General features: G+C 44.8%; 1 protein-coding gene across 10 annotated transcripts in view; it reads right to left on the minus strand.

Moving 5' to 3' along the window:
* KIF21A (kinesin family member 21A) overlaps window positions 1-13,426 on the minus strand; it is a 237,285-nt gene that overhangs the window by 138,722 nt on the left and 85,137 nt on the right. For all 10 annotated transcript variants that reach the window (XM_069765004.1, XM_069765002.1, XM_069765000.1 and 7 more), the window contains exons 3-5: window positions 8,369-8,551; window positions 7,982-8,131; window positions 237-371 (exon numbers count right to left, since the gene is read on the minus strand). In XM_069765004.1, coding sequence (XP_069621105.1) covers window positions 237-371; window positions 7,982-8,131; window positions 8,369-8,551 — 468 coding nt within the window. The remainder of the gene's footprint in view (window positions 1-236; window positions 372-7,981; window positions 8,132-8,368; window positions 8,552-13,426) is intronic.

Genomic DNA, 13,426 nt, shown 5'->3' on the forward strand with positions numbered 1-13,426 from the left:
CACCGACCCATAGAGTTGTATGGGTGTGTGAGATCCAAACCGGCAAGAAAAAATAACTACAGATGTGATCTGCCCTATACAATAACACTGGTCAGAGTGCTACGCTCGTGTGAGCGAGCCCTAAAGGGAAGCCTGTGTCATTAATAGCACAGAATGACGTCTGTACGATCACGGATTATGTCATTTTATGGGTGGATGCTCATTTCATTAAAATCGTAGAAACAGATTATACTTACTGTATCAAGTTTTGGACAAACTCGTGTTTGACATAGGTGGACTGTGAATATGGCATGTGAGCGCGAACTCTGCACATTCATTTGCGTGCTGGCAGTAGTTCTAGATAAGGCACCCAACTTCAAACACTGCATCATCTAGAAGAACAAGAAATGCATAAATGGAGTAGAGGTGGGGTATGCACATTTTTGCAGCCAGCAGCGATCAGTAAGTTATCCCCAAGACTTCCAAGTAACACATTATTATTTTGTGAATCGTCCTTTATCATCACACGACTATTAGTTGTGACTAAGGCTACAGTGCCTACAAGTAGTATTCAACCCCCTGCAGATTTAGCAGGTTTACACATTTGGAATTAACTTGGCATTGTGACATTTGGACTGTAGATCAGCCTGGAAGTGTGAAATGCACTGCAGCAAAAAAGAATGTTATTTCTTTGTTTATTTTTTTTTTTAAATTGTGAAAAGTCTTTTCAGAGGGTCATTTATTATTCAACCCCTCACCCACCAGAATTCTGTTTGGTTCCCCTAAAGTATTAAGAAGTAGTTCAGGCACAAAGAACAATGAGCTTCACATGTTTGGATTAATTATCTCTTTTTCCAGCCTTTTCTGACTATTTAAGACCCTCCCCAAACTTGTGAACAGCACTCATACATGGTCAACATGGGAAAGACAAAGGAGCATTCCAAGGCCATCAGAGACAAGATCGTGGAGGGTCACAAGGCTGGCAAGGGGTACAAAACCCTTTCCAAGGAGTTAGGCCTACCTGTCTCCACTGTTGGGAGCATCATCCGGAAGTGGAAGACTTATGGAACTACTGTTAGCCTTCCATGGCCTGGACAGCCTTTGAAAGTTTCCTCCCGTGCCGAGGCCAGGCTTGTCCGAAGAGTCAAGGCTAACCCAAGGACAACAAGGAAGGAGCTCCGGGAAGATCTCATGGCAGTGGGGACATTGGTTTCAGTCAATACCATAAGTAACGTACTCCACGGCAATGGTCTCTGTTCCAGACGAGCCCGTAAGGTACCTTTACTTTCAAAGCGTCATGTCAAGGCTCGTCTACAGTTTGCTCATGATCAATTGGAGGACTCTGAGACTGACTGGTTCAAGGTTCTCTGGTCTGATGAGACCAAGATCGAGATCTTTGGTGCCAACCACACACGTGACGTTTGGAGACTGGATGGCACTGCATACGACCCCAAGAATACCATCCCTACAGTCAAGCATGGTGGTGGCAGCATCATGCTGTGGGGCTGTTTCTCAGCCAAGGGGCCTGGCCATCTGGTCCGCATCCATGGGAAGATGGATAGCACGGCCTACCTGGAGATTTTGGCCAAGAACCTCCGCTCCTCCATCAAGGATCTTAAGATGGGTCGTCATTTCATCTTCCAACAAGACAACGACCCAAAGCACACAGCCAAGAAAACCAAGGCCTGGTTCAAGAGGCAAAAAATCAAGGTGTTGCAGTGTCCTAGTCAGTCTCCTGACCTTAACCCAATTGAAAACTTGTGGAAGGAGCTCAAGAATAAAGTCCACATGAGACACCCAAAGAACCTAGATAACTTGGAGAAGATCTGCATGGAGGAGTGGGCCAAGATAACTCCAGAAACCTGTGCCGGCCTGATCAGGTCTTATAAAAGACGATTATTAGCTGTAATTGCAAACAAAGGTTATTCCACAAAATATTAAACCTAGGGGTTGAATAATAATTGACCCACACTTTTATGTTTAAAATTTATAAAAATTTAACTGAGCAACAAAGCTTTTTGGTTTGTAAGATTTATGCATCTGTTAATAAATCCTGCTCTTGTTTGAAGTTTGAAGGCTCTAACTTATTTGCATCTTATTAAACCTGCTAAATCTGCAGGGGGTTGAATACTACTTGTAGGCACTGTACGTTCCCACGAGGAGCCTTTGGTGAGTTTTTGATGTTGCAGAATTTCAGCACCTATTAAGTAAGTTAGGTTACTTGCGGTTTTTCATTGCCATTCACATGCAGTTTTTATCACTTTTTTGTGGTCTCTTTTTGGTTTGTCAGGTTTTACATAAAGCTGCTTTGTTTTTGATACTTCTTGCTATTTTGCTTTGACAAAACTTTATTGATACAGTCTTGTGCGGTCTACGTGCATTTCCACAGCTTTATTTAAAGTATGACACAGAAAAAACAAACAAAAAACACAGAGTTGAAAACGCATTATTAAAAATGTTAAAAAAAATGCACACAAACATGCAATGAGAAAACGCAGGTAACCTAAATTAAAGGGAACCTGTCACCCCCAAAATCACGGCTGAGGTAAGCCCACCGGCATCAGGGGCTTATCTACAGAATTCTGTAATGCTGTAGATAAGCCCCCGATGTATCCTGAAAGATGAGAAAGAGAGGTTTGATTATACTCACCCAGGAGCGGTCCCGATACGATGGGCATCGTGGTCCGGGGCCACCCATCTTCTTACGATGACGTCCTCTTCTTGTCTTCACGCCGCAGCTCTGGCGCAGGCGTACTTTGTTTGCCCTGTTAAGGGCAGAGCAAAGTACTGCAGTGCGCAGGCGCTGGGCCTCTCTGACTTTTCCCGGCACCTGCGCACTGCAGAACTTTGCTCTGCCCTCAACAGGACAGACAAAGTACACCTGTGCCGGAGCCGCAGTGTGAAGACAAGAAGAGGACGTCATCTGATGAAGATGGGAGGCCCCGGACCGCCCCTGGGTGAGTATAATCTAACCTTTTTTTCTCATTTTTTAGGTTACATAGGGGGCTGTAGATACGTAAGCCCCTGATGCCGGTGGGCTTAGCTCACCGTTGATTTGGGGGGTGACAAGATTCGCTTTAAGTAATAGAGATGTAGGAAATCAGCAGCATCAAAAACTCACTGAAACCTCATCGTGGGAACATAGCCTAAGACGCTGTTTTTGACACAGCAAAAATACGAAGGGTTAAAATCTCATAGTGGCCACCCAGCCTAAGCTGTCTTTATAAAGAGTTCTGCTTCAGATCATAAAGGATTTCCATTTCATAGCACAATCTAATATATAAAGCTAAGTGTGTGTGTGTGTGTGTGTGTGTGTGTGTGTGTGTGCGTGTGCGTGTGCGTGTGCGTGTGTGTGAGCGTGTGTGTGAGCGTGTGTGTGAGCGTGTGTGTGTGTGTGTGTGTGTGTGTGTGTGTGTGTGTGTCCGGGATTGGCACCTGCACCGTCGCAGCTACAGCCACAAAATTTTGCAGAGTCACACGTCTGGACCCCGAGAGCGTCATAGGCTATGTTGTGAGGCGAAATTTTTAACCCCGCGCGTTCCAATTCACCAAACAATTTTGCCCCTATCTACATAATGGGGAAAAAAGTGAAAGGAAAAGTGTTGGAGGCGTCGCAGCTACAGCCACAACATTTTGCACAGTCACACATCTGGACCCCGAGAGCGTCATAGGCTATGTTGTGAGGTGAAATTTTAACCCCGCGCTTTCCAATTCAAGAAACAATTTTGCCCCTTTCTACATAATGGGGAAAAAGTGAAAGGAAAAGTGTTGGAGGCAAATTGACAGCTGCCAGATGTGAACAAGGGGGACTTAAAGAATGAGAGCGATGGCGCCAAAGAGTATATACCGTACAGTTGCTAAGGTGGGGCCCCGACATGGGATACTCACCACACACGAGGATATGAACACACACAAAATGCGCCACACACTACCACGTGCTTGAACACATATACCACCCTCAGGACACATTTCACCACACATACACCAACCTCGCCACATAAAAGTCGAAACACAAAAGTCGCCGCTCAAAACTCGCCACGCGCAAAACTCTCCATATGCAAAAGTAGGCTCACGCAAAACTCTCCACACGTACAAAACTCACCTCATGGAAAACTCGCCACACGCAAAACTTGCACACGCGGAAAAATTGCCACATGCACAAAAGTTGCAACGCATGCAAAAGTTGCCTCACACAAAACTTGCACATACTCAAAATGCACCACACATAAAACTCGCCACGTGCAAAACTTGCTGCACACAACTTGCTACACTAACCTGTCACATGCAACTCGACACACAAAGTTGCTACACGCATGTCGCCACACAAAACTCATCTCACAAAAGTCGCTACATGCATGTCTCCACATGCAACTCAACACACACAACTTGACACATGAAACTCGCCCTAAAACACACACAAGTCTGGTATTATCCTTCAAAAATAAAAATCTGATTAATAAACAGACAAACTACAAGAGCAACAAATGTACCATATAGGAAATATGGCAGCTGTCAGTCACATGACCTGTCTATTATGTGTATGTGTGAGCTAATATATACTGCCAGGGGGGAGGGCTTCCTGTTGTCTGGGGATTTATCAGGCTGCCAATTTAGCTTACAAATACTGAGGTAAAAATACTGACCAAATAACGTGTGAACGCGGTCTAATACATGAGGAGATGACACACAGGTATATATTATGTACAGGGGAGATGACACACAGGTATATACTATATACAGGAGAGATGACACACAGGTATATACTATATACAGGAGGAGATGACACAGGTATATACTATATACAGGGGAGATGACATACAGGTACATACTATATACAGGGGAGATGACAGGTATATACTATATACAGGAGGAGATGACAGGTATATACTATATACAGGGGAGATGACACACATATATACTATATACAGTGGAGATGACACAGGTATATACTATATACAGGAGATGACATACAGGTATATACTATATATAGGAGGAGATGACAGGTATATAGTATATACAGAAGAGATGACATACAGGTATATACTATACAGGAGATGACACATGGGTATATACTATATACAGGAGGAGATGACATACAGCAGGCATATACTATTTACAGGGGAGATGACATACAGGTATATACTATATACAAGAGAAGACATACAAGTGTATACTATATATAAGGGAGATGATAAACATGTATATACTGAGGTGAAAATGAGGGGTGTGAGTTGAAAATGAAAAGGTGTGAGTGCAAAATGAGACAAGTGAGGGAAAATAGTGGAGTGATTGGAAAATGACAGATGTGAGGTCGAAATGACAAGTGTTAGGGGGGAATGAGAGGAGTGAGGGGGAAAATAAGAGGAGTGAGGGGGAAAATGAGAGGTGTAAGGGAGAAAATGAGGGGTGTAAGGAAGAAAATGAGAGGCATGATGGGAAAATAAGAGACGTGAGGTGCTATAACTAACCACAGATATTTACTATGCCCAGGCAAAGCCGGGCTCTTCAGCTAGTAGTAAATAAAGTGCATACAATCATGCCGTATCTGAAGGGTCACATGTGGCAGAGTGACATATCATTAGACGCTGGCTGGTGGGCATGGTGGGCATGGGTATTTTGGTAACACTTTTGCTCTTCATGATTCAGGGCTGAATAAACAGAAATCTGCAGCTCTGGCTGCTGTAATAGACGACCTCCAGACAGTTCCATTAGATAAGGCAGATCTGCTGCCACTCCCTACTGATCACTGCAGTGAGGGGCTGGAATCTTTGCTATGGAGCTCAGCAATAAATCACTGGCCTCTGATTTATAGTGCAGGCTGGGAGTACCAATACAGCAGCAAGCACACATACATGAGCTGTCCTGTGAAGTCACACTCCTACAAGGACACATGCACCTACTAGCAAAAATGTTAGTGGCTATGTTAAAGTAATATTCCAAACCCTTAGGGTTAGAAAAGGTCTAGATTAAAAAAGGAGCCTCTTTTTTCTCCACTAAACTGCACAGTATTGCAGATCAGTTCAAGTTACTTTACCAGAGAGGAATTACAACAGTAGAGATAGCCTAAAGCATTCCTGAAAAAGGCCACGTTCCCACAATGAGTATTTGGGGAGTTTATGTTTTCTGCACCTATTTGTCCGGGTGCCCACGATCCAGAACTAGCAGCTCTTTGGACGCAGCGTATGTTCACTGCCTTATATTGAGTGCAGGTAAATCTGCATGTGATTACTGAACCGTGCAGATTTACCGCATCCAATACAGTCTAAGGGTACCGTCACACTAAACGATTTACCTACGATCACGACCAGCGATATGACCTGGCCGTGATCGTAGGTAAATCGTAGTGTGGTCGCTGGGGAGCTGTCACACAGACAGCTCTCCAGCGACCAACGATGCCGAGGTCCCCGGGTAACCAGGGTAAACATCGGGTTACTAAGCGCAGGACCGCGCTTAGTAACCCGATGTTTACCCTGGTTACCAGCGTAAAAAAAAAACAAACAGCACATACTTACATTCCGGTATCTGTCCCTTGCCGTCTGCTTCCCGCACTCAGTGACTGCCGGCCGTAAAGTGAAAGCACAGCACAGCGGTGACGTCACCGCTGTGCTGTGCTTTCACTTTACGGCCGGCAGTCAGTCAGTGCGGGAAGCAGACGGCAAGGGACCTGACGGACACCGGAATGTAAATATGTACTGTTTGTTTGTTTTTTACATTTACGCTGGTAACCAGGGTAAACATCGGGTTCCTAAGCGCGGCCCTGCGCTTAGGAACCCGATGTTTACCCTGGTTACAAGCGAACGCATCGCTAGATTGCATCGCTAGATCGGTGTCACACACACCGATCCAGCGATGACAGCGGGAGATCCAGCGACGAAAGAAAGTTCCATACGATCTGCTACGACGTACGATTCTCAGCAGGATCCCTGATCGCTGCTGCGTGTCAGACACAGCGATATCGTAACGATATCACTGGAACGTCACGAATCGTACCGTCGTAGCGATCGAAATGGCACTGTGTGACGGTACCCTAGTGGTGACATTTCTCTTACAGTGAACTGCGTCTCTGCAAGATAAACAGACATGCTGCGGTCTGGAGACGCCTCCCATATCCGTCTCCGCGGTTGATCCACAGGCGTCTGTGCACGCATGCGGTTTCTTGAAATCCCATCCACTATGCTGTAACATCTGGCCGCTACAGGATGGATACTGAATAAATAGACAGCGTCCAACCCGCAAAAGTTACGGATCGTAAGCATGTACCCTTACTTTCTGCAATTTGGCTTTGACAAAACTTTATTGACATAGTCATGTACAGACTATATGAGTTTTTATTGCAGTTTTTACCTGCATATTTTTCGCATCTAGTGCAAGTATGGGGAAATTCTGCACGTGAGACTCAGTGTACCCGCAAGTGAAATGGACATGTTGCATGAAAACACTCACAGGTCAGTTTACGCTGCATAAATATGCGTTAATTATAGGGCACTGCGGTATTGGAGCAGCAAAAATCTGCAACATCAAAACTGTTCCAAAAACTCATTGTGGGAACTTAACCTTAGGCCACATTCACACGGTCAGTATTTGGTGAGTTTTTACCTCAGTAAGTGTAAGCCAAAACCAGGACTGAGACAGCCAGAGGAAAAATATAACAGAAACATATGCACCACTTCTGGATTTATCACCCACTCCTGGTTTTGGCTTACATATACCGAGGTAAAAAAAACTCACCAAATACTCAATGTGTGAATGTGGCCTTAAAGTCTTTATCAACCATAAACAATCCTTTTAAATAATAACAGAGGGTGAAATCTTTGGCAAATCAATAGCATTTACACAAAATAAACTGCAGGGAAATGAGCACAATGTAATGATAATTTTGCCACAAAACATTTGTCCAGAAATCTGCAGCATCTCAGTCTTGTATCTTTCTTTTCATTGTGGATGGAAACAGAGTCTGTTAGCACAACACAAAGCAGCCAGTGACACATGGAGACACACAAACCTCTGCTTCCGAGGCCACGTTACGCGTCGTCACTCCAACTGTATAAATTCCTCCAGTTGAGTCTTCATGAATCTTTATGTTAGACTTTTTGTTCTTGGCATCAATGTCCCTTGTGGTGTCAAACAAATCAAGCACCTCTTCATTGTAAAGCTGAACACAGAAGTAAACAAGACATGTATTAACAGAAAGATACAAGATAACTTAATGCATACTTGCATGCCTGCAGCTATCAAGCTTTAGTCGCAGTGTTCTTTTACTGCCATTTTTCTATTTAGTGGAGATGGAAAAGCGACAAGAGGCAGTAGCCCGGACCATTATTGCTATTCCTCAGGGAACTCCGTTACATGTAATCACATTGTTAAGTGCCAAGAGATGAATGAAACAAACCTCCAAGAACTGAGCATTCACTTTAAAATCCGGTGCTGGGAGACCCTGTTCCAGTGCAGCTCGTTTCCTCTCATCAATTCTTCGGAACAGATGTTTTACGGCTCGGGGAATGATACCATGCTCTTCCTCAGTTATATTTACGTCAAACCCAGTTCCCATTGTATACGTCTTACCAGCTCCTGTCTAAATAATAAATGCACACTAATCAGGACCTTCAGAAGTAAATCCAATCACGTGGCAACATATACACATAGTATATATTTGTACAGTTAATACATAGCTGAAATGAAATCTTACAAGGACATTTCAAAAAGGAACAGTCTTCATTGGTCGGCTTAGCAACTTGCAGGTCTGGCACTTTCCGCCAATGACATATCATCTATTATATACGCATACATGTTTCAAGGTCACAAACGTTTCTGGGACCAAGATGGTAGCAGCAGACCTTGGTTCTCCAAGCTATACCTTTTTGCTTCATTTAGCAGTCGTTTTTATTAACAAGGTTACCCCAAATAAATAAATAAATAAGCTCAGAAGTAATCCACACCATTATTTAACCATATCAATAAGGGGGAAAAAACATCACTCTCCATTGTAATTTTACCCTTTAGTCCGGTTTCACACGTCCTGATATTTGCGGTACCGGAGATCCTCAAAAAGCCCTCTCTTGACCCATCCTCTGTATCTAGCTATCGCCCTATATCACTTCTCCCCTATGCCTCCAAGCTACTGGAACAACACGTCTACCTTGAACTGTCCTCCCATCTCTCTTCTTGCTCACTCTTCGACCGCTTACAATCTGGCTTCCGGTCACACCACTCCACTGAAACTGCCCTTACTAAGGTCACCAATGACCTATTAACCGCCAAGACCAAGCGACACTACTCTGTCCTCCTCCTCCTGGACCTGTCGGCTGCCTTTGACACAGTGGACCATTCCCTATTATTACAGACCCTCTCATCCCTTGATCTACATCTCTGGACCAGATATCACCTCCCTACTAACCAGAATCCCTCAATGTCTGACCACTATTTCATCCTTCTTCTCCGCTAGATTTCTGAAACTTAACATGGACAAAACAGAATTCATCATCTTTCCCCCATCTCACATGGCCCCCCCAACGAACCTATCCATTACAGTAAATGGCTGCCCACTCTCCCCAGTCCCACAAGCTCGCTGCCTCGGGGTAATTCTTGACACTGATCTCTCCTTCAAACCACATATCCAAGCCCTTTCCACTTCCTGCCGACTTCAACTCAAAAATCTTTCACAAATCCGTTCATTCCTCAACCAAGAATCTGCAAAAACCCTAGTCCATGCCCTCATCATCTCTCGCCTTGACTAATGCAACCTCCTGCTCTGTGACCTCCTCTCGAACACTCTTGCACCCCTCCAATCTATTCTAAACTCTGCTGCCCGACTAATCCACCTGTCCCCCCGCTATTCCCCAGCTTCTCCCCTCTGTCAATCCCTTCACTGGCTCCCCATTACCCAGAGACTCCAGTACAAAACCCTAACCATGACATACAAAGCCATCCACAACCTGTCTCCTCCATACATCTGTGACCTCGTCTCCCGGTACTTTCCTGCATGCAACCTCCGATACTCACAAGATCTCCTTCTCTATTCCCCTCTTCCCACAATCGCATAAAGATTTCTCTCGCGCATCACCCCTACTCTGGAACTCTCTACCACAACATATCAGACTCTCACCTACCATTGAAACCTTCAAAAAGAGCCTGAAGACCCACCTCTTCCGACAAGCCTATAACCTGCAGTAACACCAATTGAGCAAACTGCTGCATGACCAGCTCTACCCTCGCCTACTGTATTCTCACCCATCCCTTGTACATTGTGAGCCTTCGCGGGCAGGGTCCTCTCTCCTCCTGTACCAGTTATGACTTGTATTGTTTAAGATTATTGTACTTGTTTTTATTATGTATACCCCTCCTTACATGTAAAGCGCCATGGAATAAATGGCGCTATAACAATAAATAATAATAATAACATCCGTGTCCGTGTGAAACATCCGTATGGAAACCGTGTGCCGCATCAGGACCACACGGACGACCATTAGAAAGCAGCGCTACAGTAAGCGCTGTTCCCCTGCATGTGGTGCTGAAGCCGGCTGTCATCCATTCTCCCCTGCTCGGCCGGCGAGCAGGGGAGAATAAATTAACCCCTTCATGACCTTGGGATTTTTCATTTTTCCGTGTTCGTTTTTCACTCCCCTCCTTCCCAGAGCCATAACTTTTTTATTTTTCCGTCAATTTGGCCAGGTGAGGGCTTATTTTTTGCGGGACGAGTTGTACTTTTGAACGACATCATTGGTTTTAGCATGTCGTGTACTAGAAAACGGGAAAAAAATTCCAAGTGCGGTGAAATTGCAAAAAAAAAGTGCAATCCCACACTTGTTTTTTGTTTGGCTTTTTTGCTAGGTTCACTAAATGCTAAAACTGACCTGCCATTATGATTCTCCAGGTCAGTACGAGTTCATAGACACCTAACATGACTAGGTTATTTTTTATCTAGGTGGTGAAAAAAATTCCAAACTTTGCTAAGAAAAAAAAAAAATTGCACCATTTTCCAATACTCGTAGCGTCTCCATTTTTCGTGATCTGGGGTCGGTTGAGGGCTTATTTTTTGCGTGCCGGGATGACGTTTTTAATGATAGCATTTTGGTGCAGATACGTTCTTTTGATCGCCCGTTATTGCATTTTAATGCAATGTCGCGGCAACCTAAAAAACGTAATTCTGGCATTTCTAATTTTTTTTCTCGCCACGCCGTTTAGCGATCAGGTTAATGCTTTTTTTTAATTGATAGATCAGGCGATTCTGAGCGCGGCGATACTAAATATGTGTAGATTTGATTTTTTTTTTTATTGATTTATTTTGATTGGGGCGAAAGGGGGGTGATTTAAACTTTTATATTTTTTTTATTTTTTTCACATTTTTTTTTAATTTTTTTTTTTTTTTTTACTTTTGCCATGCTTCAATAGCCTCCATGGGAGGCTAGAAGCAGGTATAGCACGATCGGCTCTGCTACATAGCAGCGATCATCAGATCGCTGCTATGTAGCAGAATTGCAGGTGTGCTGTGAGCGCCAACCACAGGGTGGCGCTCACAGCCACCGGTGATCAGTAACCATAGAGGTCTCTAGGACCTCTATGGTTACCATCCTGACGCATCGCCGACCCCCGATCATGTGACGGGGGTCGGCGATGACGTCATTTCCGGCCGCCCGGCCGGAAGCGGTAGTTAAATGCCGCTGTCTGCGTTTGACAGCGGCATTTAACTAGTTAATAGGTGCGGGCAGATCGCGATTCTGCCTGCGCCTATTATGGGCACATGTCAGCTGTTCAAAACAGCTGACATGTCCCGGCTTTGATGCGGGCTCACCGTGGAGCCCTGCATCAAAGCAGGGGATCTGACCTCGGACGTACTATCCCGTCCGAGGTTAGAAAGGGGTTAAAAAAACCATGACATGAGGTCCCCCCCCCCCCCCCTATATTTCAAAACCAACCCGGCAAAACTCACAGGTGCGGGCTGTTATTCTTAGGCTGGCAAGGACCATGGATATGGGCCCCCACAGCCTAAAAAAAGCAGCCTGCAGCTGTCCAGAAAAGGCACATCTATTAGGTGCACCAATTCTGGAGCTTTGCCAGGTTCTTCCCACTTGCCCTGTAGGGGTGGCAAGTGGGGTAATGAGGTGTTAATGTAACCTTCCTATTGTAAGGTGACATTTTCCTGGCTTAGTAATTGAGAAGTGTCAATAAGACACCTCTCCATTACTAATCTTATAGTAGTTAAAGGGTTAATCAAACACCACACAGTAAGAAAAAAAGTATTTTAATGAAATAAAACAATATACACAGTTTGTCCATATTAGTCTGCCATTCCAAGTGAAGCCCTTGATCTCCTGGAAAAAATGTCAAAATAATAAACCAACAATATAACATACCTGTCCAGCGTACAGTCAGTCCCACGCCGTAATCCATATCTAAGGGAATTTACAGTTTACCCGGCTGTAAACTAATGGTGAATGAAAGATGCTGGGAGCGGAGCTTCAGAGACTAGCGGTGACGTCATGGAAGCTCCGCTCACTGCCGGCCTGAACTAAAATGAACTCTTCAGCATGGGAAAATGCTAGCTGTCACCAGTAGTTTACAGCCAGGAGAGGTAACATTAGCACCACTCCCAGTTGTAAACTGTAAATTCCCCTAGATATGGATTAATGCGTGGGACTGACTGTACGCCGGACATGTATGCCGGACATGTATGGTATATTGTTGGTTTATTATTTTGACATTTTTTCCAGGAGATCAAGGGCTTCACTTGGAAAAGCAGACTAATAAAGATGGAAAAATGTGTATATTGTTTTATTTCATTAAAATACTCTTTTCTTACTGTGTGGTGTTTGATTAACTCTTTAACAACTATAGGATTAGTAATGGATAGGTGTCTTATTGACACCTCTCCATTACTAAGACGGTTTAATGTCACCTTACAATAGGAAGGCGACATTAACCCCTCATTACCCCCACTTGCCACCACTACAGGGCAAGTGGGAAAAAATGGGCAAAGCTCCAGAATTGGCGCATCAAATAGATGCACCTTTTCTGGGCAGCTGCAGGCTGCTGTTTTTAGGCTGGGGGGCCCATATCCATTGCCCCTTACCAGCCTGAGAATAGCAGCCCATACCTGTCCCCTGCTGCTCGCCGGCAGAGCAGAGGACAATGGATGAAAGCCGCATTACAGTAGCGCTGCTTCCCATTCAGCATCACACGCAGGGGAACAGCGGCTTACAGTAGCGCTGCTTCCCATTCAGCATCACACGCAGGGGAACAGCGGTTTACAGTAGCGCGGCTTCCCCAGCGGCCGTCCGAGCGCACGGAGGACAGTGTACACTGTTCTCCGTGTGCAGGACGTTTGGTGGGCCGTGTGTCCGGGTAAAAACGGACATGTCTGCTTGTTTTGCACACGGACACACGGTCCGTCATAACACGCTGACATGTGCATAGACCCATTCATTTGAATGGGTCTAAGTGTGTCAGTGTC

This window comes from Ranitomeya imitator, chromosome 4, assembly GCF_032444005.1.
Source record: "Ranitomeya imitator isolate aRanImi1 chromosome 4, aRanImi1.pri, whole genome shotgun sequence".
Lineage (NCBI taxonomy): Eukaryota > Metazoa > Chordata > Amphibia > Anura > Dendrobatidae > Ranitomeya > Ranitomeya imitator.